Source organism: Coloeus monedula, assembly GCF_965178545.1.
Source record: "Coloeus monedula genome assembly, chromosome: 2".
Classification (NCBI taxonomy): Eukaryota; Metazoa; Chordata; class Aves; order Passeriformes; family Corvidae; genus Coloeus; species Coloeus monedula.
The window spans coordinates 93,206,787-93,229,635 of NC_138782.1; the positions used below are offsets into that span (position 1 = coordinate 93,206,787).

The following is a 22,849-nucleotide window of genomic DNA, read 5'->3' on the forward strand; positions in this document are numbered from 1 at the left end:
TATTACAAAGATGGAGCTACGTCACAAGCCTACTGATTTGTGGTTCTTTAGTGACACAAGCCTGTTACTTTGGAAATAAGGAGCAGTAAAGCACAAATTTCAACAACAAAGTAAAAACACTGCACCGAACCAAGTACTTTAATGTAAATTAATTACTTTTATTAAGAAGGGAGTCTTCACATATTTACAAATCACAGAGCTAATCTAAATTGCTTTGCAAATCAGTACAGATCCAATCTCTCTCCACCCATGAAACTGATCCAAAGGCATAAATAACTAAATACTTCAGGAGGACCTAAGCTGGGGAACACAGGTATTTTGCCACCTACAAACAGAAAAAGGCACAAAATAAGCATTCTCCAGATTCTCAATACCAATACAGTAAAATTAAATTTTATACAGAAAAGTTACTGGTCATAAAACACTGTTCATATGGACAGCTTGGAGGAAGGAAGGCAATAAAGAGGTAAGAACAACTGAAGACCAAATTTTGGGCTGGAATCTCAAAGTTACATTCCAAATTACTTCAAATGTAGGAAGAAAAATACATCTACACTTGGCTTCAGTGAAAAGAGGCTGAAATGCCTAATACAGCCAGGCATCACACTAGCTAAAGAAAAGAGTATTTGTAGTCAGAAAACTTGGTTTGGCTCCAAAGATTCAGTAGGTGATCATGATTTTAGCAGAGGTAATGCTGCTTTTAACAATACTCATGAAAACACAGGCTAAAATCCGGAAAAGCAGATGGCACTTGATGGAAACACTTACCCAGAAGCAATCCAGAGGGACAGGAAAAAAAGGGCAATTAAAAGCATGTACCTAACACATTTGTATATTCTTACAGCATCAGTCTTCATCATTTATGGTAAGTACCTGATTTAATAAACATACGCATAAACTAAATTAGTTAAAAGTTTGATTTTAATATGAAATCTAGAAATGTCTCCAGATGATATGCAATTATCATTCCATTCCCTGTATTATAAGTATAATAAATCAAACTACCCCAGTAAATGACATCCTGAAAAGCTACAGAGTTTGTGATAGCTAAGAAGTACCAATTTAGTATGAATGTTAAGTTGCTTAGCTCACTGGCATGTGACCACTATGACCTGCTGTGCTCACAGGTGGATAAGCTTCCAGCGTGTCTTCCAGCAAGAACAGAACAAAACAGAAAACCTATCACTAGGGTACCATTCAAAGTTGAAATAAGTGTGTTGCTCTTTGAGTTAGGTCATATTCTAAACTTCAGAGTTTCCACTTCTCATCAATGAATTGTTCAATAAGGTAAAAAAAAAAATCAACACAACCCCAAGAGCACGCTTCCACACCCACTCACATGCATTGGCCATGCACAGATTGGAAGAACAGCCACCTGATCAAACTGACGAAAAGAAGCAGAGAGGCACCTAAAACATGACCTGGGGCACTTCTAATTGCTTCATGAATTTAGATTCCATTTATTTCTCCAAAGTTTCATTTTGTCAAATTCTGTACTTTAACTGGCAAGGAGAGCAATTATATCAATTTCTACTATCAACATGAGGTCTTTCTGCTAATACCTACTTCAGGACAGGAAGAGCCCTCCATAACAGCCAACTTCCTATGAGCTGCAGTGAGTAAGATGTGGACAGTTTGCACCTTGATTCAGAGAGGTAACAGAACTTCTTAACTGTGTTGTAAGACCAGCAATATCCTCAGTCTAGCTTCATAACCAGCAACCTAACTACATCTTTATAGTTTAGCAATCACCCTACACAAACACATTTTATAAGGATTTCAGCATAATTTGACCTCTACCCTTTCCAGCCTGTGAGAGTTGTGAGAGTCATAAAGAGTTACGTCTACATGTGATCAAAGCCATGACCAGGATCACCTGCAAAGAATCTTGTTCTCTTCTCTAAATATGTAATTATTCAATCAAAGCTAAAAAGATAACCCCATTCTATTACTCTAACCCCATTCTATTACTCAGTGGCAATTACAGAGCAAGCTCAGCAAGTTTGGTCTGCTCTGTCTTTGGTCTTTGACCAACAGTGTCACCTAACTAAAGAAATCATCTAAATCCTGCAGTCTGGATTCAGGCCAAGAGATAAACATGAGACTGCTTTATTGGTACTGATATAGTTCTGCCTATCAATAGATAGGCAACAAACATCTATTGTCATACTCCTTCTATTTGTCATATATCAGTATTGCTGACTGAGACACTTGGAACAAGACATGGACGTGGTGAAGCAAGTCCACAGGAGGCCACAAAAATGACTGGAGGGCTGGAGCACCCGTCCCTTGAAGAAAGGCTGGGAGAGTTGGGGTTGTTTGGCCTGGAGAATAGGGGGACACCTCATTGCAGCCTTTTAATACTTAGAAGGGGCTTATAAAAAAAACATGAATAGACTTTTTAGTATGGCCTGTAGCGACACAGAGAAGGGCAATGGTTTTAAACTAGAATCAGACTGGATGTAAGGAAGAACTTTTTTATTATGAGGGTGGTGAAACACTGGAAGAGGTTGCCCAGAGAGGAGGTAGATATCACATCCCTGGAAGCCTTCAAGGTCGGATTGGACAGGGCTCTGAGCAACCTGGTCTAGTTGAACATGTCCCTGCTTATTGGAGAGAGGCTGGACTAGATGACCTTTAGAGGCACCTTGCAAACCACATCATTCTATGATTCTATGCTACTATTCTCCCCAAGACATGTAGTTGTAATTCAACTTACCAAACCTGCATTTTCTGGATGGATGTGGCTATCTATGTGTTTTCCTACAGGCATGCACTTGAACTGTTTAAAGGACATACAATCAATTGCTACCAGCATCCCTCACGTACAGTCAGGTATCAGGTAACTCACCATAAAAAGAGCTTAGTATTAATAAAAAGCTTAGTTCTCGATGAATGATGTGCAGTATAAACCCTAAAGCTGAGCAAAACATATTGATGAGTAACCATTTTGGATCAGGCCTGTAAAAACCCTCAAAAAAAACTAACACCCGTGCAGCAATAAGAAAAAGAGCAGGAAACAAACCCACACTCAAAATCTACTGAAGCAGGAAAAAAACCCAAATTTTTTTTTTTTGCTTGATAGGTTGCTTTTTTCCTTGCCTTAATCAATATAATCTTTGATTTACAGTTTTCCATGATGTAATACCACCTAATTTAGTGAAGGTGAGAATTTAGTCTGTTAGTAAAATATATATTATATAAGGAAATTATCAAGATTTTCAGAAACAGTTCATAACACTTAACTAAAAAAAAATTAAACATTGATATAATCATGTAACTGCATTAATCTACAACATTTCTCAGTAATGAGCCTAAAAATTGTATTTTTTAAACTTCCAGTCAAATAAAGAACACTACTACGAACAGAGTATATTTTTGTCTCTTGCATTAAATTCAGTGTAATTATTCCAAATATTCATAAATATTAATAATTTTAGGGATTGGATCATCCTTTTTTTTTATCTTCTAAACTTCTGAAATTATTTATATTTAAAACTTCGCTCTAAATTGTTTTCAAATCAGGTATTTCGAACAGTAAAAAAAGAATTTTATTATCATTCCAGGGTCTTGAAGCCAACCAAAGCAAAGCACCCAGAATTCGGAATCAGCTCAGTACCAGAAGGCCTAGCACTAACAGAATAACCCTGGCATCAGAGCAGTAATTTGTACAACTCTCCTGCTCCTACTGCTAATCCAGAAATACAGTATTTTTTTAAGCCAACCAGAGACTTCAGTGATCAAGCACAGTATCTAAACAAATCTTGACTTTCACTGGTAATAATTGAGAGACAAAGCCTAAGCTATTTCTGATCCACATAAGGAACCTTCCTCTACTGTTACACTACAAAACTAAAAAGACCTGCTTGTGCTTACAAAGGGCAGCAAGGCAACAGAGATCCCAGTTTATTATTTCTACATTATGAAAAAGGGTTGGTACTCAAGTTACAATTTTTTAAGATTACAATTTAAAATACAGTTTAAGATTTACCTGTAGAACAAGGCATCTGGAAATTGGGGTCATTGCTATCCAAAACAGGCAAACAGAACTGGGCACTTGCAGATCCTAGCATAGGATCCTTATCGCTGAGCATGTTCTTCAGCGAATCCTCTAAGACATTTTGACTTGTACTAAAATCCTCACAGACTTCATTCTCCAGGTTGGATTCTAGAAATAGGGCATCATCTAAGTGTTCAGTAGGAATTAAATGGTTAAATGTATCAACTATATCCATGAAGACTCCTGTGTGTCTTTCAGCCCTATAGAAAGACAAGAAAAATACCATAAGAAAATAAGCTACAAATTGTAAAACACCTAAGACACCAGCAAATTTTTTGGCTGTTGTGCTTTATAAATAATGCTTAAGGTATTTTAGAATTATAAAAAATAAAAAATGCTTGTGGCTTAGTAAGGCCCTCTGCATAACTAAAAATCAACTCCCTAATTATTTTTAAAAGAAATTCCATGCTAAATTAATATAATCTACTCTATCAGCACCTGAGTGCTTCTACACACACTTCTACAGAGTGTGTATAACAAAGGTAACTAAACTCCTTTCTAAAATTTGTTTAAACCTTGACCAACCCAAGGGGGTAGGACACCAGAGGAAGAGGATATCAAGAACAAGTGAACCTGGATAGCTGCACTGTGAGCATGACTCTTTCTTCTTTTTAAATGTAAAAATGTGAGGTCAGCTTCCACTAACAAAAGTGGAGCTGAGAAGGTTCCAGAGCCTGCCATACTACTACTACCAATACTACTGAGAAGAACTATATTTCTGTTCAAAGAGCAACCACCAAGTACTTCATATCAAGCTAGTATTTTTAGACAGCAAGGTTTCATTGCTATTATTTTTCACCTATCAATACAGTAAAAAAATTACAAAAATTTTATATGAAAATCTGATCTCAATCAAGTACATGAGAATTCTGAGTTGGACCCTTTTGGAAACTTCAGTTTTGAAGAAGTTTAGGTGCCCTTCTAGAAGTCTACCTAACGAATTGTATTCAAAGATGAATTCTTTATTTTCTAGATCTTCTTTCCAATGCAACAGAAGTGCAACTACTGCAGCAGAGACTTAACTAATAAGAATGTATAACTAAACAACAGAACGGAAAAAAAGTCAGCAAAACACTTTGCTTTAGCATATACTCAACGTGGAGAGAGATAACTATAAAAAATATGATCTTACAGGTAAGGAAAAAGGAGCAGTGCTGGACTGCCTGGCTTAATTTGGCATACTGGATAGACTGAAAGATCAGTTTTGACACATAAAGCTGTTAAAACTTTTGGAAACAGAAAAAGGACACACATACTTTCCCGCTCCTTCTTTCATCATCCTCCTCCCACATGAGAGTTTTTTTTGTTAGACACATCAACAGAACAATTCTGTTTTAGCAATCAACTGGGAATACCCTAGCCAGATACATATACAGGCTCTGTTATAATTTCAACCCTATTTATTCCATTTATTTTATTTCATTTCATTTCACAAATTTACAGAAACTACAGGTTTGACACGAACAGTGTTTCATTTTGTTTGAGTGGGGTTTCTTAGGGTTTTTTTGTTTGTGGGGTTTTGGGTTGTTGGGGTTTTATTTTCAAACATGACAGTCTTTCTTCCTTCTCCCATATGGCAGCTCAGAAGAAAACAATGGTGAGATATGGCACTGTGTCTCTGCAGAGCATGGTATCTTTCCAATTTCTACACACTAACCACAACAAAGCACTCCACTACACAAGGTCCTACTGACCAGACAGCAAGAAGTAAAGTTTGGCCAAATCACATGCATTTAGTAAGCAGGTAATACACTTCAGCAGCAAGTCATAATTTGAAAGCTTCCTCACCAAAAAAATTGACCGGTTTTATCAAGCAATGCAGGGCATCTACATATACACTAACTAGCACCTACAGCAGTCAACATTGTTTCTAAAGCTCCAAATCTGTCAATAAACAAAGAAGCAAACTAATGGAGTAAGTACTATGCTGCACTGTATAATCTGTTTTTATTATTATGCCAAGTAGTTACAACAATCTGATACTACACAGGAGAAACTACAAGAGATGCAGTGACTCCAATAAGGAAATAATTACAAATGCCCCAATACAGTACTTTAAAGCACCTTCCTGCAATGACAGGGTTTTTTTCATATTAGCATTACACGAGTCACAGGATAAAATTATGGTGAACCCTGACATTAGCAAGTGTCAATGACACTGCAATAGAACATGCTCTACATATTGTGAGAATGCAAGAAACCTTTTGCATCCAACATTAAAAAGTGGCAGAGGCTTTGAAAACATTTACAATAACATACCCCAAGCTTTCTTCTGGATTTGAGAACATTTATATATTTGTTACTCAAATATTGTTGTTCCCAAAGCAGTGATGACCACTTCATTAAAACCAATGTTAAGTAGCAAAACCAGAGAAGAACATTTTCTCTTGCTACAAAAATCCCTCCTGACAGAAATTAACCTCTGTCTTCAGTGATGTGATAAAGAAAAAAAGACTACCTACAGTTTTGTAAGACTACCATGCAGCCATTCGGAACACTAAAAGCACTGTGAAGTAAATGTGAAAGCAACCATACATGCAGTGGCCACAGCCACCTTCAACGACATCTAAGTAGCTAGTAGAGAAAATTCAAGAGGATTTTTATTGAAAGCTTTATTTCTGGAGCATGAGCCTATGATCAAGCGTAAGTTCTATCCAAATTTTGCATCAAAAAGTCAGCGGGTTTACATAAAAATACTACTACCAGAAAATCTAATCAAAAAGAATTCTTTCTACCATTTTTAAAATGGAAAGTTTATGCCAGCAAAACACATGAAAATAAAATTTTGCTTTACCTAGTTCAAAAAAACATTGTGCGATTCTTTTCATGATTCATACACTACCAAGCTATTTTAGAAAATTATTTCTAACGTTACTAGATTAACTGTCATAGAAGTAAGTGTAGAATCTGTGGGACTGAGGATGAAAGATACGCTTCTTTAGCTAGACAACTGGCTGTTAGAAACAGTTGCTGCAAGAAAAAAAATCTTCCCTTGCACAATGCCTTAAGTGTATAAATTTTGAATGGTTTACTTTACATTTAAAACACTATGAACATCAGGAAAAATAGCCAGAAGTACAGGTAAAATCACAGTTAAGATTTTCATGCTCAGTCATTTCCAAAGACAATTCTAACCCCTGAAAGGAAGAATGTGTTACTCCACTGGAACACAGCTGTGTCCTCCACTTGAGCCCTAATGGCCAGTGCCTCAGCAACGCTCCTGGCAGATGCGCACATACCAGTTCTACTCCCATCATTCAGTAACTCACAAGTGCTCTCCCACTAGGTAGCTAATCAGAAGCAACAGGATATGAAAAGTATTATGCATGCAGAACCAGTGAGGAGGGCTCATAAATGAGGCAAAGGAGCAAGTCCCAGCCAGGCTCAGTGAAACTTCTCCCACCCACTGGCTCCTGGAGCATCAGGGCACGAACTGAGACTGCAGCACAGCAACATACAGGAGTCTGGGTAAAAGAAGAGCTCACCATCAAGAAAAGCTTAAAGTATAGAGAGCATTCTCCTCAGTTCTCTAAATATATTTCTCTTACACTTTTGAAACTGATTTGCTTCTATCAGCCCCTCCACTGCAAAAACAGGAGCAACAGTGACAGAAGTAACACTGCAACAATTACAAAGTAACTCATCAACCAACACCTGTCATCATTAAGTGATCCAACACTATAAACAACCCTGTTAGAAAGCACTACAATCAAATACGACTTCCAGAATTTCCCCCACATTTTTACGATAAAATTTCATGCTCTCAACACTGTTTTCTTTTACAGTCTGAGTCTTTCAGCTTAAAAAAATAATTTTTTCCATTGTTGAATTAGCTTATTAAGCTATAAATTTATTAAGTTTATTGCCTCAAATCCCAACAAATCTGGTATGAAATAAATATGCTATAGGATCTGCCACAGCAGATTTTTATCTTTTCCCCATTTATCATATTTTCATCACACCTTTAACAGTTCTAAATGACTTTCTAAAATTAAAAGGTAAATAACCAGAATGATCACTTGCTAAGAAAAGAAACTGAGACCTCAAACAAGCACATCCTTCCAAACTAATCTTAGAATGAAAGGAAGACTAGAAACTGGACAAGAGATGTTGTACATCTTTACGCTTTTTCATTGCTTAGTTTGTCTGTGAGAGAGGCAAAGAATTACTTCAGTTCCTGTTGTATTATTTGCTTAATTACAGCAGAGAATAATAATTTAGTGGAAATATCCAACTGCATCCGCACATTTCTACCATCTTATCTAAAATCCACCTCAGGCAGGGGCGATTACTATTTGTCTTTACCACCAAGCATCCTGTGTGTTACTTAGCTGATGGACAGTCTGAGCACACTCTTGACTGCCATTTTAAATTAAGTCTCCTTTAAACGTCAGCATGCAAAAGTGTTTCATTTTTCATCTACATATTTGGATATATTCTAGATACATTTGTCTTGATATTTTATTATTTTTCTTTATTTTCCTTTACATACATTTTGTTCTCTCTTTACAGTACTCCCACATCATTTATTTTACTAAGCAAATGTTAGGTTTCACTGTAAGTACACTCTTTCCTTCCCTCTCTGCCCAGGGGGTGAATTTAATATATCAGTTTACCTTTTAAACTTGACTTTCATATTTTAGCTTATAAAGTTAGTAACATAAAATAGAAGCTTCTATATGTTTAACGATTGTCAATTTCAAAATAAATCTGGTTTATGAAAGTCCTCAGCAGTTGGACTTCAAAAAAAATAAAACACTTCTACAAAGAAACTTAACCAAAAAAGAACTGCCTGAATTGGGAACAAGGCAAGGCAAAAACCTGAAGGAACCCAACAAAAGAAAAAAAAAAAAAAATCCCAGATGTTGAATAACCTATCTACTTTATTGACCTGCCCGAATAAGTGAGTCTGAAACTGCTGAAGATAGCATAGAAATGCTACAATTCCTTCCATTTCACTGAAGTACCTTTCTGAATAGTGTCTATCGCTTCCAATTCGCTGAATCTGTCTAGTGCTTTTAAAAGTTTTTGTACATCTAGTTATTGACTGGATGATGTGGGATGCATTGCAACATTCAAAACACAAGACTTGGTCTCTGGACCTTGTGCTTATGCACACCAAATGACCAACAGCAAGCACTAGTCATAACAACTGTAACAGACTCCATTAAAAATATCCATATTACTTTTATTTCTTCAAGTAGTAAACTCTGGTAGGACAGTAAACAAAAGGAACAAGTTATTGGGACAACCAGCACCTTAGATATCAAAACAAATGGGAAAGGCTGACTCAGCACTATTACAGAAGAATCAGTAAGTAACAATAACTGACAAAAACTTTCCATCATAAGAGGGGAACAGCACCAATTGGCATGCAATTAGCTAATAACACCGACAGCTTAAAAAAAAAAAATCCCTTGCCCACATTGTGTGGCAACTACTGTACCCAAAAGGAGCACTCAAGGTATGAAATGTCTACCTTTGTTCACTGGAACCGTGCTGTCAGACCACCCCCTGGACTCACTGATACCTTGATGAAACCCACCTACCAAACAATATTACTTCAAAGCCCTGATGCACATTTTACTACCATCCTCCTCCTTCCTCCTACACAAACTTTAAGGTTGCAAGTACCTAATTGAAAATTAACGGTAAGGTGCCAGGTATCCATGTTGCCACGCTTTAGGCACTAGAAGCTGCGTGCACTATGTTCATGGATATTACAGCACCAAAAGCCAGAACTGAGACCCACATCTTCTGTAGCAAGAGATTTTACCCAGTAGAGTTCACAGTACAAACACGTCATGGGATTAAAGAGAAAATCAATACCAGATAGTGCATCAGTAGCAGTGGCAGTAAGAAGACATCAACTTCACAACTTTTTGGTGAGTTTACAACTTTCACACCAATGTGCTTTCTCATCTGGTTCTTATTGGCACAAATCCCATAATCTAGGGCAGTCTTCAAGAACTAAATTAACTGACAAAATATTTTTGACAGAACAAGCAATGTGATTTATGAGCATATGAACTGCCATCTAGCCAGAAAAACGTGTTTTGAACAGTTAAAAGAAGATTTCAGTGTCCTTTCTCAAAAAAAAAAAAAAAAAAAAAAAGCAGATACAACACTTGTATAGAATACGGTTTACTGAGTAGTCTTTAAGCATCATCAAATTTTACCTTCCTCATTCACCTATCTCCCAAAAAAACAGGACACTGGCAAAAACCTGCCTAACAGGAACATGTAGGCAAACAGGTTTATTCGAAACATCAATACTGCTGTAAAGGAGGGCCAGGTACACTGACAAACTTATATGCCAAAACATCAACCCATTAGGTATCCACACACCACCTGTTCCCTTATGTAAATCCCCGACTTATTATTTATTAATTTAATCCCTCATTTAAAATTTAAGATATAGCTTTTAGTGGCACCAAAACAAAGCCTTGCTAAAGACCAAAAAACAGGAAATGTGAATCTGAGCATTTCATTCATTGTTAAGAAGCTCTTCTACACTGTTTTTGTGTTTACCTCATTCTGAAGTCTTCAGACACCAACTGACACAAACCCCTTGCTACTGAAATCTCAACAGACATAACAAATAATAATCACCTCCCAAAATCTAACTAGAATCTAAAGTTATGTGCTGCTCCCCTCACTGACAGAGCAGATCTCTTACTACTTGCTATCGCAGTAAGAGAAAAGACAGCTCAAGATACTTGCTTTATTAAACCTTCCCTATTCAAAACACATTCACCAGCCATAACTGTACCTCATTTCAGTGAGCAGAAAGGAAAAATAAATTTCAAAGAAGGTATTCACTTAGAAGACAAAGAAATGCAGAAAGAATAGAGAAACATTTTCCTAATCATACAATATCATATTGTATCATCAAAAATCATCTTAACAGTTATATTTTGAACAGTATAACCTCTCCTCAAAAAAAAATACCTTTCTGACCCTCACTTTATAGTTCGAAGAGGCACACAGTGCTGTACTAAAACTTGTGTTATGTTAAAAAACATTTTTACACTGTGAAATGTGGAGTATGCAAATGTAAAATGTAAACTGCAAAGTTTTTAGATTGTGAAACATTCACAATCTGTTTTTCTTTGCTGGACTGTCCCACCAATGAACACTCCTGAATACTGCAAAAATTAGGCATAATCAAAGATCATCCATAATTTTATTAATCTCTCGATCGCTGCATATACCCTGGGAATTTGTAAGCTCACTACCAAGAGACATCTCACTGAAAAGAAAAAGATGAGGACAGATTTTATTTCCATTACTACTGCTATTCTCTTGAACTCTTCCACCTTCAGGTTCCTGAATACTTGTTTCAAGTATTTGCAGCTGAAACATAGTATAAAATGCTAAACTGTGTAACAGGTTACGCTGATTATCTGTCAGTCACCCGAGAGAATAATTTCATTTGTAATACCTTTTGAATTTGTCAGTGTCTCTCCCATAATGATTCATTTGGAAACACCTATTAGAATTAGGGTTTGTTTGTTGGGATTTTTTTAGCAAGAGTTAAAAGCTTAATGGCTAAGCCTTGTGAAGTTTTTCATAGAAATACGCCATCCATCATGTAGCTATACTGACACCACTCAGGAGGATATGACAAGCTGTCCGTATTTTCCACTTTTTGCTTCAATAAAATGAACTCTCCCAATTCAGTGAACTTTATCATTGCTACTTCGTAATACTATCTTTCAAAAATATGCCTTTCCTATAAAAAAAGCTTCTAATATAACATGGCTCTCCCCTTAAAGCTTGGATTCAACAATATTTAAATTGACCAGGAAAAATTAATGGAAAAAAATTAAAATAACAACTAAAAAATTTCATCAGCTCAACTCTTGGCACAACACAGGTGGTAGAGGTGAGCCTCTTTTTAAGAGAGAGGTTGCAGAAATATGGCAGGTGAGAATTATTAGTTTCTGTTTTCCTCAAGGCACCTTATCACTGTGTTGAATTACCTCAGCTAACTGTGTTGAATTAACTCTACCCAACATGGTTTGTAGTTAGGTACCCCTTCAGTTTGCAAATGTAAAATGCACATAAAAACTGAATGACACCAACAGCTGAAAAAGATGTAGGTGTTCAGAACTCCATAATTATATGCGTAATCTTTAAAGCCAACTATAGAAATTAAAAGCAGAAGGTACTTGGTAAAGCAAAAAGAAGAGTTTCACTGAGGGATACACACTAACTATAAACACCACCGGAATTACTCTAAGAAGTACAAAAACCCACATTTTCAAGATCTCCCTTCCATTGTGTCCCAAACCATAACAGATTAATTTATTAAGCAAAACAAACCATGAATTAGTGGTGTTAAAGAGATGCCATATGTTTATCATCCTTACACTTAATTCTAAAATATTTCCACTATTTAGCAATGTTAGTGTCCATTTTTATAAAAGCAAATGTATGAAAATCACATCATGAATTAACAACTACATAAAGGACACCACAACTACAATTTCCATGCTATAGCTCCCGTCAGCCCCCATTCCTATATTTCCTTACTGGTTTTTACGCTTCACTGTACAGGCTATTTTTACTAACTTAACCTATGCCACAGAGTGCTCTTCATCCAAACGCACCCCGCGAGGCTCTAACAGGTCTCCCTTGTGCACACCATACAGAGTGAACGCTCGCAATCACACGAACGACGGCTCCTCTAAAGCCTGAAAGCTATTATTTGCATTCCAGTAGCAAGCAATAAGCGCACTGCCTCAGAAAGAGAACCTCATCCCAGATCAGGATGTGGAAATACCACCAGGCCACTGAATCCCACAGCACTGCTGATGACCACATTTTCTCCCGCACTTCCTACAGTGGGTACTATACACAGGAGTTGAACACAGAAATTGTTGGCGATGCAAAGTTTAGGAGACGGGAGGAGGCCACCGGAACAGGTCAGACCAAGAGCAAGAACAGCAGGGTCTAAATTGGTAATTGTTTCTCTGGTTTATATGGGACAACTAGGCATCGGCGGCTCATGGGGTGAGAAGGGACAAAAGTAGAAGGGTCAAAACGCAGCAACTACAGGGCAGGCAAGGCGATGTGGAAGACCTCACAGCAGCAACACGGCTCCGGCCAAAGAGCCTGCGGCAGCGTCCCGCACGCACACGGCACGGAAGCGGTCGCCACAGGCAGCAAGGCCGGGGCCAGAGCGCCATGCCAGGTGGCCGGGCGAGGAGCCGGGACCGGCCGGCCCAGGGCCCGCAGGTCGCAGCCTCCGCAACAACCGCGCCGGCGCCGCGGGGCCGCGCCCAGGCAGAGCGGGGCGGCCGGGGCTCGGCCGGGGAGCGGCCCCGGGGCCCGCAGACGGAGCGCAGGTCGCCTGCACCCATGGGCCGGCGGCGGCGCCGCCTCCGCGCACAGCCCGTGCCGCGGCCCCACGGCGGAAGCAGCCGCGTCCCGCCGGGCCGCCCCCCGCCACCCGGCCGGGCCTGGCCAGCACAGGCCGCGGCTCCGCCGCCGCAGGCCCAGCCCAGCCGTGCCCAGCGCAGAGAAGGCTAGGGGAGGCCGCGGAGCGCATCGGGGTCCTCCGGCCCCGCTCCTTCCCTCCCTGCCTGCCCCGCTCGTTGCCGCAGCCCGCGATAACTCACCCGCTCCGCCGCCCAGCGCTGCCCCGCGGCCGCGGGGGAAGGGACGCGGCGGCCGCGCCAAAGGGAGGGAGAGCGGCGCGCGCAGCTCCGCGGGGGCGCGCGCGGGGGCTGCCCCCGCCCAGGTGGTCGCGCCCGGCTCGGCCCGGCTCGGTGGCGGCCGCGTGCCCGCTGCCCCGCCGGTGCGCGCCCCCGCGGCGTCCGGCGCGCCGGGCCCGGCCGCTCACGGGACGGCGCTGCTGGAGGGAGGGGATGGGGGCGGGCGGGGGCGCGCGCGCTGCGCAGGCGCCGGGCGGGAGGGGCCGGGGGCGCGGGGCGGGGCAGAGCCGCGGGACCCCGGGCCGGGCCGGTGCTGGGCTGTGCCGGTGGCCCCGGCCCTGACAGGCTCCGAAGAGGCCCCTTCAGCAGAACCAGCCTTCCTGGCTGAGCCGCGGGTGTCCTGGGCACCCTCGCTGGAGTCGGGGGCCGCAACAGGGAGAGGCGCCCGGTGGCAACTGCGGGCCTGTCCGTGCTGACGGGCCCGGCTGGGCCGGGTCCACGGGAGGGTGGATGGAAGGCCGGCCGGGAGGGTCTTGGCTGGCTGGGGACGCACATGGTGTGACCGATGCGTGTGTAGTGATGTGGCCTTTTGTCTTCGGGGAGCAGCTGCCACCCCCGTCCTCGGTGCAGCCCCGTTACACAACCTGCTTGTTAACCTGTCCTGTGCGCCGGCGGCCCCGGGCAGATTCCTTCAGCTCGCGATGTGCCAGGTTCGTCGGTCCTATACGTTGAACAGAAAAGTCTCTGCAGTCGGTCGGTCCTGGGCAGACATGTCTCATGCTGCCTTTTGGTGCAGGCGCGTTTTCCTTTATTCTCGTTTCCTCGTAACAGTTTCTCCGTGTGCGCTGCAGGAGCTTTGGCGCACATTCATACAAATTGTCACCTAAGGGGCTGTCACGGTGTGTGTTTGTTGGGACATCAGCATCTGGAGTAATTTGGTCTTCACATAATCAAAGAGCAGGACTGTCTTTCCTGACTCGTGTTGCTGCATTAGCTGAATGCAGCATTCGTTACACTGCTTTGAGTTCTGGTGGCTGGCATAAAGTGCAGCGCAGGCTGGTTCTTGCATATACCAAGTTTAACGCATCCAAAAGAGAAACCGATTTTTAATATTATTTCTAAAAATAAAATTTGGAATTATCTTATGAATTACTATATCAGCACTGCCTTTACGTATTCCTAGTATTTTGTAATGAAATGCAAACATGATGTATGGACAAAAAAAGATGAGGAAGTTAAAATGGATTGTGTTTCCTTTAGTTTCTTTTTTTTCAATTCTGTTTTGAGTCTGTGAGATTGTATTCTGTAGGGCCTTCTGTGGTGCCATGAAGGCTGAAATACATTAAATACTTCTCTTGCTACCATCACACTAAGAAAGGAAGCATTAAACTGAAGGCATGGTAACACAGCAGTATTTACAGGCACTACACAAGGTAGTTGCAACAAAACAGTTTTGAAGTGGAGGACAGTTTTTAACCTACTCAACATTGTTTTTTCTCCCTGCCCTTCCAAAGTTACAATTATGCACGTTACCACAAGTTGGTTTTCTAGAGTTTTCTACCTGTACTTTCCCAGTTTCAGAAGGTACTCTTCTCCTTTCCAAAGCAAGCATCTTTAAAAAAACCCCTGAATTCTTATGATGGCATAGAACTGAGCTACTGGTCTGGCTACACTAATTTCTTCAAAGGCTTTTTAGGCACAGACTTTCAACAAGGTGCTAACTCTCTGAAATACTGTTGACATTATACAAAGAAATGAAATTACTTTCTGACGCAAAATTCAGTTAAACACAATTTACATTGCTCAGATTTTCCAGCATTCAGCCCTTTTGATTTCATTACTTTTGACACAAGCAGCAGGGAAAGCATTGCTGGTAATATGATCATTGTTCATTGCTCTATTGAGTTTTTTCTTTACATTGTCAGAAGTCACATAACTCCAGTGACCTATCTTGGTTTAACAGTTTGTGCACTTTTTTTTGCTGTGACCACACTGTGTCACTCCCTTTATGTAATGAACTTGCCCATCTGTAGCACCTGTGTTGCAGTTTAGCATAAAGAGAAAAAAAAGACAAACGCACCCCAATAGCAAATTTCATAGGTATTACAGAGGTCTTTGTATACACTGACAGACAAGGTGTAAACAATTACAACTGTACCATCTGCTATCTTTCCTAGTAATATTTTTATCATGTCATCCCTTTACACATGAGCTACTTTGTAGTAGTCCAGATCTTGCAAGTTGTTTCCATTGGAAAGCAACCTATTTATTTTCAGAGAACAGTGTCCTAGTGCCCTGAACACAAGAAAAAGCAGCAGAAGGTAATTTCTCTGCTTATAGTTCCAAGTCTCTATTCAGCCACAACTCTTTCCAAGAGGTTCATGAATTATATTCCTTAGAGTCTTTCCATGTTTTTTGTTCTAAATGGAATTTTTTCAAATATGCTATATGCAGTCAGATTATGATCACACTGGTCTTACACATGGCTTGCTTTTGAGTGTTAATTACTAGTTGTTTGGTTGTCAAAATGTGGAAAGGAGTTAGATTGCTCCATATACTTACCTGGATAAAGAATGTATTGGGTTTGGTGGTGGACAAACAGGTTTTCTCCCGTGCTGTAGGGCAGTATTTGCTACTGTGAAAAAGCTGAGATATGTTTCAGCAGTAGGCCATTAACTATTCAAACAATGTCTCACAGGAACATCTTTCTGTTTTCTGCAAGGTACTTAATTTATATGATTCTAAAACCCAAGTGCTGCATTTACTTTGTAAATTGTGTAACTTAAAATGTCATACAAAGCAGAGTCAGACTTCTGAAATAAATTGAAGTATATGTGCTACAGCACCAGTTGCATTTATCTGCTGAATTTACAATATTGAACAAGCTCTTTTTTTTCCTGATGACTATTTTCTGAAAGAGTCTACTACATTGACACCCCTTAATAATTAGATAACTGCTTTTCATACTGCACTTGCCATGATTTTTCCCAGGATGAACAGCAGACACTGTTCACAGTACCTGGGATTTGCCAGTGTCGCTAGTTCACGAGGCTCCATAGTTAGCTCATTTGAAGTCTATTGTAAGTTACTGTGAATTATATCTTCAGCAAAATTTAAAACTGTTAGTTCCTCAGATCTTTTCTATTTCTTGTGTAATAAGAATTGACTTTTTCAAATGCAGAACAGTGACAGCCAATAATCTAAAATTTTCTAGTCCCATAATGGAAATCCATTTTTTTTTATTAAGAATATCTGGTTTGACACTATTTTCCCTTTAATTGCCTACCTTTCCTTGCTTTAATTAGTATGGGAACAGTAATACGTGCCCCCTTACACACTTTTCACCAAATTTACGACAAGATCATCCTGTTTCCCCACAAAAAGACTCATTAGCAGCTGCCGGTTGTTGGATCAAACAGAAGTTGCGTGTCCTATTCTGAAAGCAGCAGAAAAACATTCAATTCCACAGGTGAAAGGGACTGAGGCGTTTAAAATGAACCATACAGCCAGGTAGGCAAGGTTCTGAAGACAAAGGATGTTTAGCCATTGATTTTTTGACTAAGGGCAGGTATTTGTAGAGAGGTAAAAGGTGTAGAAGCTACAAGCTATTAAGAATTACTCAATGGAATACACAGATTCAAGACTGAGAAAAGGACACATTATCCCAAAAAATGAGACAGAGTTGCAGGTTTTTTGCAGAGACTGGTGTAAAACAGGAAAAAAAAATGCTCAGATGAAGTTTTGGAGTGCTAGAGGAAAACAAACTTTGATAGCCAGCACAAAATAGGCCTTTTAGACTTATGTCCGAAACTAATTTGGGCAGTTATCTATGGAACTGCTGCTAGTTACTAATTCTCTGAATACCTGATATTTCACTCCAGTACTATTTACCTTAATTTTTATCTTCTGTGAAGGCAGTCATATGGTAGTGTGTCTCCAGTTCCCCAGTACATGAAAATATTGACAAACTGGAATGAACCCTGGTGGAAGGTCGCTGAGATTGTTAGAGGCTTGGAGCATTTAGTGTACTATGCTTGTTCACCCTTGCGATGAGACTGAGCAGGGAAATTTCCACTGTCTCAGTCACCTAGAAGATAAATGTAGAGAGGAAGAGACAGCGTGTCTTGGAGGTCACAGTGAAAAAATGTGAGAAACGGGGAGATTGCATCTGGGGAGATTCCAACTAGCTTCCAAGGGAAGAGTTTTCAGCTGGGGGGCAGATACTGGGAAGGAGCTGTTATCTCCATCCTTGAAGATATTAAAAACTTGACTATATAGGCTCCTAAATAACCTGATTTAATTGTGAAGTTATCCCTGCTTCGAGCATGGCATTGGATGAGATCACCTCCTAATGTTTTTTCCAATCTAAATTACTCTATGTTCTAAATGGCCCAATTAGGGGATTTCCTTCAAAAATATCCTAATGCTTCAAAACCCAATAGTATATGATAATTCTCTCAAGTTCCCTTCCTGGACTTGGCTCAGAACCTCTTCCAAGGCAAAGGGCTTGCCATTTAACAGAATTTACTGAGATCCAACTTCAAAGTAGCATAAATACTCTGGTAGGTGAAAGACAATTGAGACAGGAATGTAAACATCAAGTGCCATTGAATAGTACTTAATTTTTTTTCCAGTGAAGAAAACCAGGTAGCAATTAAGGAAGTCCAGAAGGAAGTTTTGATGAGAAGTAGACAAGTGAAATAGAAATTACCAAGAATTTCGGGACAGGGAAAACAGGAACAAAATAAGAAAGTCAAGAACTTGGGAGGTAAAGACTCTCAAGGTATGAAATAAACCTTATGCAGCAAAGAGCTAACTCAAGATCCAACAACTGAATGAAGCCTGAGAATGGAAGAAATAAGAAAGCTTGTAATTCAACACAAATATGGGGAAGTTTGCATGCTCTCCATCAGGATAACCTCCTTAACAACACAAAGTGATTGGATATTATAAAATTGTCTCACTGATTAGATTAAAATGGGAAACAGCCACCAAGTGTCTGCCTAGAAAAAAGTCTGCTCATTAGCAAAACTCTGTCTGAATAAAGACATAGTGCAGAAATACTCCATGTAGGGTGGCCTGAGGTAGCATCCGAGAGCATCAGGGGTGTATAACTCCTGCCAGGTACCCATCCTGCATACCATCCTACAAGGAACTTCAGTTAGAAGGCAGGAAGAATTAAGAGTCCTGCTTTACAAAGACGTGGAGAGGAGAGTAGGGTAGCCCATCCCTGGCACAGACAGGGGATGTGTTACTGTGGAAAACCTGTATCAAGTGTGAAGGGATGACTGTATTTGCAGTATGAGGGAACTCCATGGTTTTGCACATTTGCTATGTCCCCCTTGTCTTTATGTGCTTTTACTATGATGAACTGAAAGTTGTTACAGAGTTGAATTGAAATTTTAAAGGCAAGTTCAGGGTTTGCATGCCCTACCTAAAGACACACAGATTTACAGGGGAATTAAGAAAGCAAACTAAGATGTATGTAGCTTCCTGTTAGCGCTGTGGAAGTGCATGACAATGCTGAGCTGCACTGTCCTGTTCAGATCCTATCGTGTTGGGGTCCCTCCCCTGCCATGGAGCCCTGGGAGAGGGGCCCTGGGGGGGAGACACGGGGTCTCCCTGCCCCTGCTCAGTCTCATTCCCCCCCAAAAAAAAAAAAAAAAAAAAAAAAAAAAAAAAAAAAAAAAAAAAAAAAAACAAACAAACAAAACAACTCCTGCCTGGTCTCTTTTCAAACCGATGGCAGGAATCCCTGTCCAGCAGTTCCTGCTCCATGGCAGGGGAGGGACCCCAACATCATCATAACTATGATTCTATGAATAGGGAAGAAGAGTTCATCACCTTCAATTCTTGCTAAAGTCCAATGTAATTCAAGTTCTGTCTTTTTCAGAACAAGCATCAGTAAAACTTCATGATAAAGCATGTGCAAATTTATATGAAGGATAAGAATCAACAACTGCTACTCCACCAATAAAGTGAAATTAAGAATCCAGCCCCACTAGAAAATACCTGTTCCATACATTTAGGTTTTGTTACAGACACAGGTTACATGTAATATTGAGATGGAATGTCTACTATTTGACATTCTGAGTATTTCTGTCTTGAGCATTATGTATCTAAACACTGTGGTATCAGATTTTCTTCAGCTAAACTTTAAGAGTTCTCATTTGAATCAGAAATTGAAGCAGGCAACTTGATCTTCTGGCACTGTCCCTATCGTTTCTTGTCAGACCACTATTTAAACACTATTACCTCACAAAGAGGCTTTCCACCGATAAGGAACTTGTGTTGTTATTGAGATAATTATCAATGCATTAGGACATTATGTATCAGAATTTACAGCAGTCATGCACACGACCATCAAGACAAAAATAATGCCACTTGCTGTGGTTATGTGTAACATAAACCCGTATCAATAAAAAAAATCAATTATAATTGTCAATGGTTATTACACATTAAGAGCAGGGTATGTGGAGAGAAATACTTTACCTGACCCTTTGAACTATTGCACTTTAAGAAGTTAGGTGAAATTTATTTAATCTACCTGTAGATACCAACACTGCAAACTGAATTTGCCATCCCATGCACTCCCTTTACAGACTACGCTCTCATCTTTACAGAGCTCTTCATCTAACCTATGTTAGGTATCTCTTAGCGTAGGAGATCTGAGACATATGCCTGTGAAGTGCAAAATTCCTTTCACTAAGTGTAAGAGAATCTTCTACTTATGTGTAAACATCTGTATTTCTTCAGTTAAGTCCCTCCCAGCTGTTAATAAAGCCCACAAAATTTCAGCCTGGTTTTGAGTTCAACTTGTGAAGTATAACTGATCTTTTTCTTTTACAGTGGGATTACACAAACACATACAAAAAGATAATAGTAATCTACTTGGAACAACATTATCTCTGGTTTGCTAACTTTCCCAATACTGACATATTAATAAATAATAATAAATAAAATACTAAATAATAAAATACTCACTTATTAATGATACAGCAAAATCCCAGCAAATCTAAAATACTGTTTTGAGTACTATCTCTCGGTAATTATTTAAATCATGCTGCACATATTAAAAAAAAAAAAATGTTCTTAATGCAGCAGTCAAGCACTCAGAATCTTAAAAACAGTTAAGGTAAGGTAATCTATGAACCCTCAGTCTCAAATTTAGCCCTGTCAAATACATTTATTTACTTACAGAAGATTTTTTCCCCCATCTCATTTTTAAGGATAAACAATGCTCATGTAAATGGGCAGTGCTTTACTACTTTTCTTGCTGCCCAAGATCCTGACCTCGGATTCATCCTCAATACCGAATTACATGTTTTCTCACTGTTTCTTCTGCAATAATGTAGATGGATCTGATTACTTCAGAAATTACTGCTTATCTCCCCAACTGCCCCACCAGTGTAAGGACTAGAATGGATTTTTATGCACCCAGAACTCAAGACAGGGAGATTAACAACCAGAAGTATTAATTAGTTTTGAGTACAGTCTGAAACACAGTTCTACATCATTTCATATATATTTAAGTACAGTATTTACAGACTTAAGTTGAAACTGACTGCTCAGCAGTTTTGAGAATCAGATTCAAGAAAATTACATTCAATTTTATACCTGATTTTGGATAATCAGTAACAAAGTACCTTGTCTGACTACCTTTTCTCAGCATTTTTTAGCAACCACATGACAGAATATAGGGAATTCATCGATTTTCTGCTGCACTAATTGCAAACTCTCCCTCTCACCCATTTCCCATGAACATTTCTGCTACATGCTAAGGAATCCAGTAAATACTACCACCATTTACAAACCACCTTACATAAGCCATTAATAAGCCATTAAGTCCCCAGCACAAACCAGTCTAGCAGATGACAAGAATGTACTATAACATACCTCTTGAGGGGGCAAAGCAGTTATACACTCATTCTAAGCATCCAAAATTAAATGTTACATTAAAGTCTGTCTTCCATGCCAGGCTTTAGCCTTAAGATAGAGTAATTAAAATACAGTTTAAGCTTTTCTTCACTTGAATTTGTGAAAAAAAAAAATTATATACACAAATTACATGGAATTTCATTCAACTTGTTTTATGTAGTTCCATCTGCTATCTTATCTTCACAATTCAAGTACTGTTGAAAACTACCAGTATTATTACAAAAGAGGAAGAGATTTTCTGTTCCTTAGTCATGGCTAAACAGGGAGAGTTCAGAAGTTGACTCTTTGCTTTAAACAGACACATGCTTATGCAAATGTTTCCTCTTGTTTACTGAAATCAACTGAAGTCAAGCTCAGTCTCAAGTTTAGAGTTCAATGAACCAAACTTCCATCACTGATGTGTTAGAGCTCTTAAGTGAAACACAACCCTCCTTACCCATGATAAATTCTGTAAAGACAGAGCAAAATATGATCTATGTACAGAAACTGTATTAATTTTAAGTAAAAAAATTCCAGGCATTTTACTTGCAGTTGTTTTACAGATTTCTCCTACTTTCATGAGTGACCAAATCAGGATTTTTAACTTGAATTGGATACTAATCTGTGTTAAACCAGTATTTATATCAATCAGCCCAGCGTACTGACAAGTTACAGCATTTGTGAAGATTTTGTCTTTGCCATTGTTCCCATAATCTAGTCCATCTTGATAACAGAAACATTGACTTTGGATGTCATTCCAAAAGATCTAATTTCCTCAGTCAAATGAAGCTGTATTCCGTTAAACAAAATACCTTTTAAACCATGTTCAGCTTCCAAAGGAAAGATGATCCAAAGTTTATTTTACTACTTTAAAGATTGCGCTATGTTCTTTCAGGCATTTTTAAATAATACAGTGCTCTTTATGAGGCTGTAACTTTTCCAGAAGCAATCCTTTAGAAATCTCATTGACTGATACTATATTCCCACCTCACTGGTTAGAAATGAAGAGATGTATAACCATAGTTTAAGCAGATATGAGCATTGATCACCTCAGCTGGCTACTAAGAGCACCTTCCAGTTCTCGTCAGGAAATTTAGTCACCACTCTGGAAACTCACATAACAGGTGTTTGCTTACACAATTTTTGGGACATCATCTGTTTGTACATAGCTTCAGTCTTGACAAATGAAGCACACTATCATACTATTTTT

The 22,849-nt window shown here is 39.5% G+C and overlaps 1 protein-coding gene across 3 annotated transcripts in view; it reads right to left on the reverse strand.

The window, feature by feature from the left end:
- Positions 1 to 13,803, reverse strand: part of PHF3 (PHD finger protein 3) — a 53,848-nt gene extending 40,045 nt beyond the window's left edge. The window contains exons 1-2 of one of the 3 annotated variants that reach the window (XM_082302890.1): positions 13,687 to 13,803; positions 3,992 to 4,260 (exon numbers count right to left, since the gene is read on the reverse strand). In XM_082302890.1, coding sequence (XP_082159016.1) covers positions 3,992 to 4,235 — 244 coding nt within the window. In that variant the 5' untranslated portion in view covers positions 4,236 to 4,260; positions 13,687 to 13,803. Of the gene's footprint in view, positions 1 to 3,991; positions 4,261 to 13,686 lie in introns of those variants that run through there. The other 2 variants (XM_082302892.1, XM_082302891.1) reach the window with 2 other exon arrangements.
- Between the last annotated feature and the right edge of the window lie 9,046 nt (positions 13,804 to 22,849).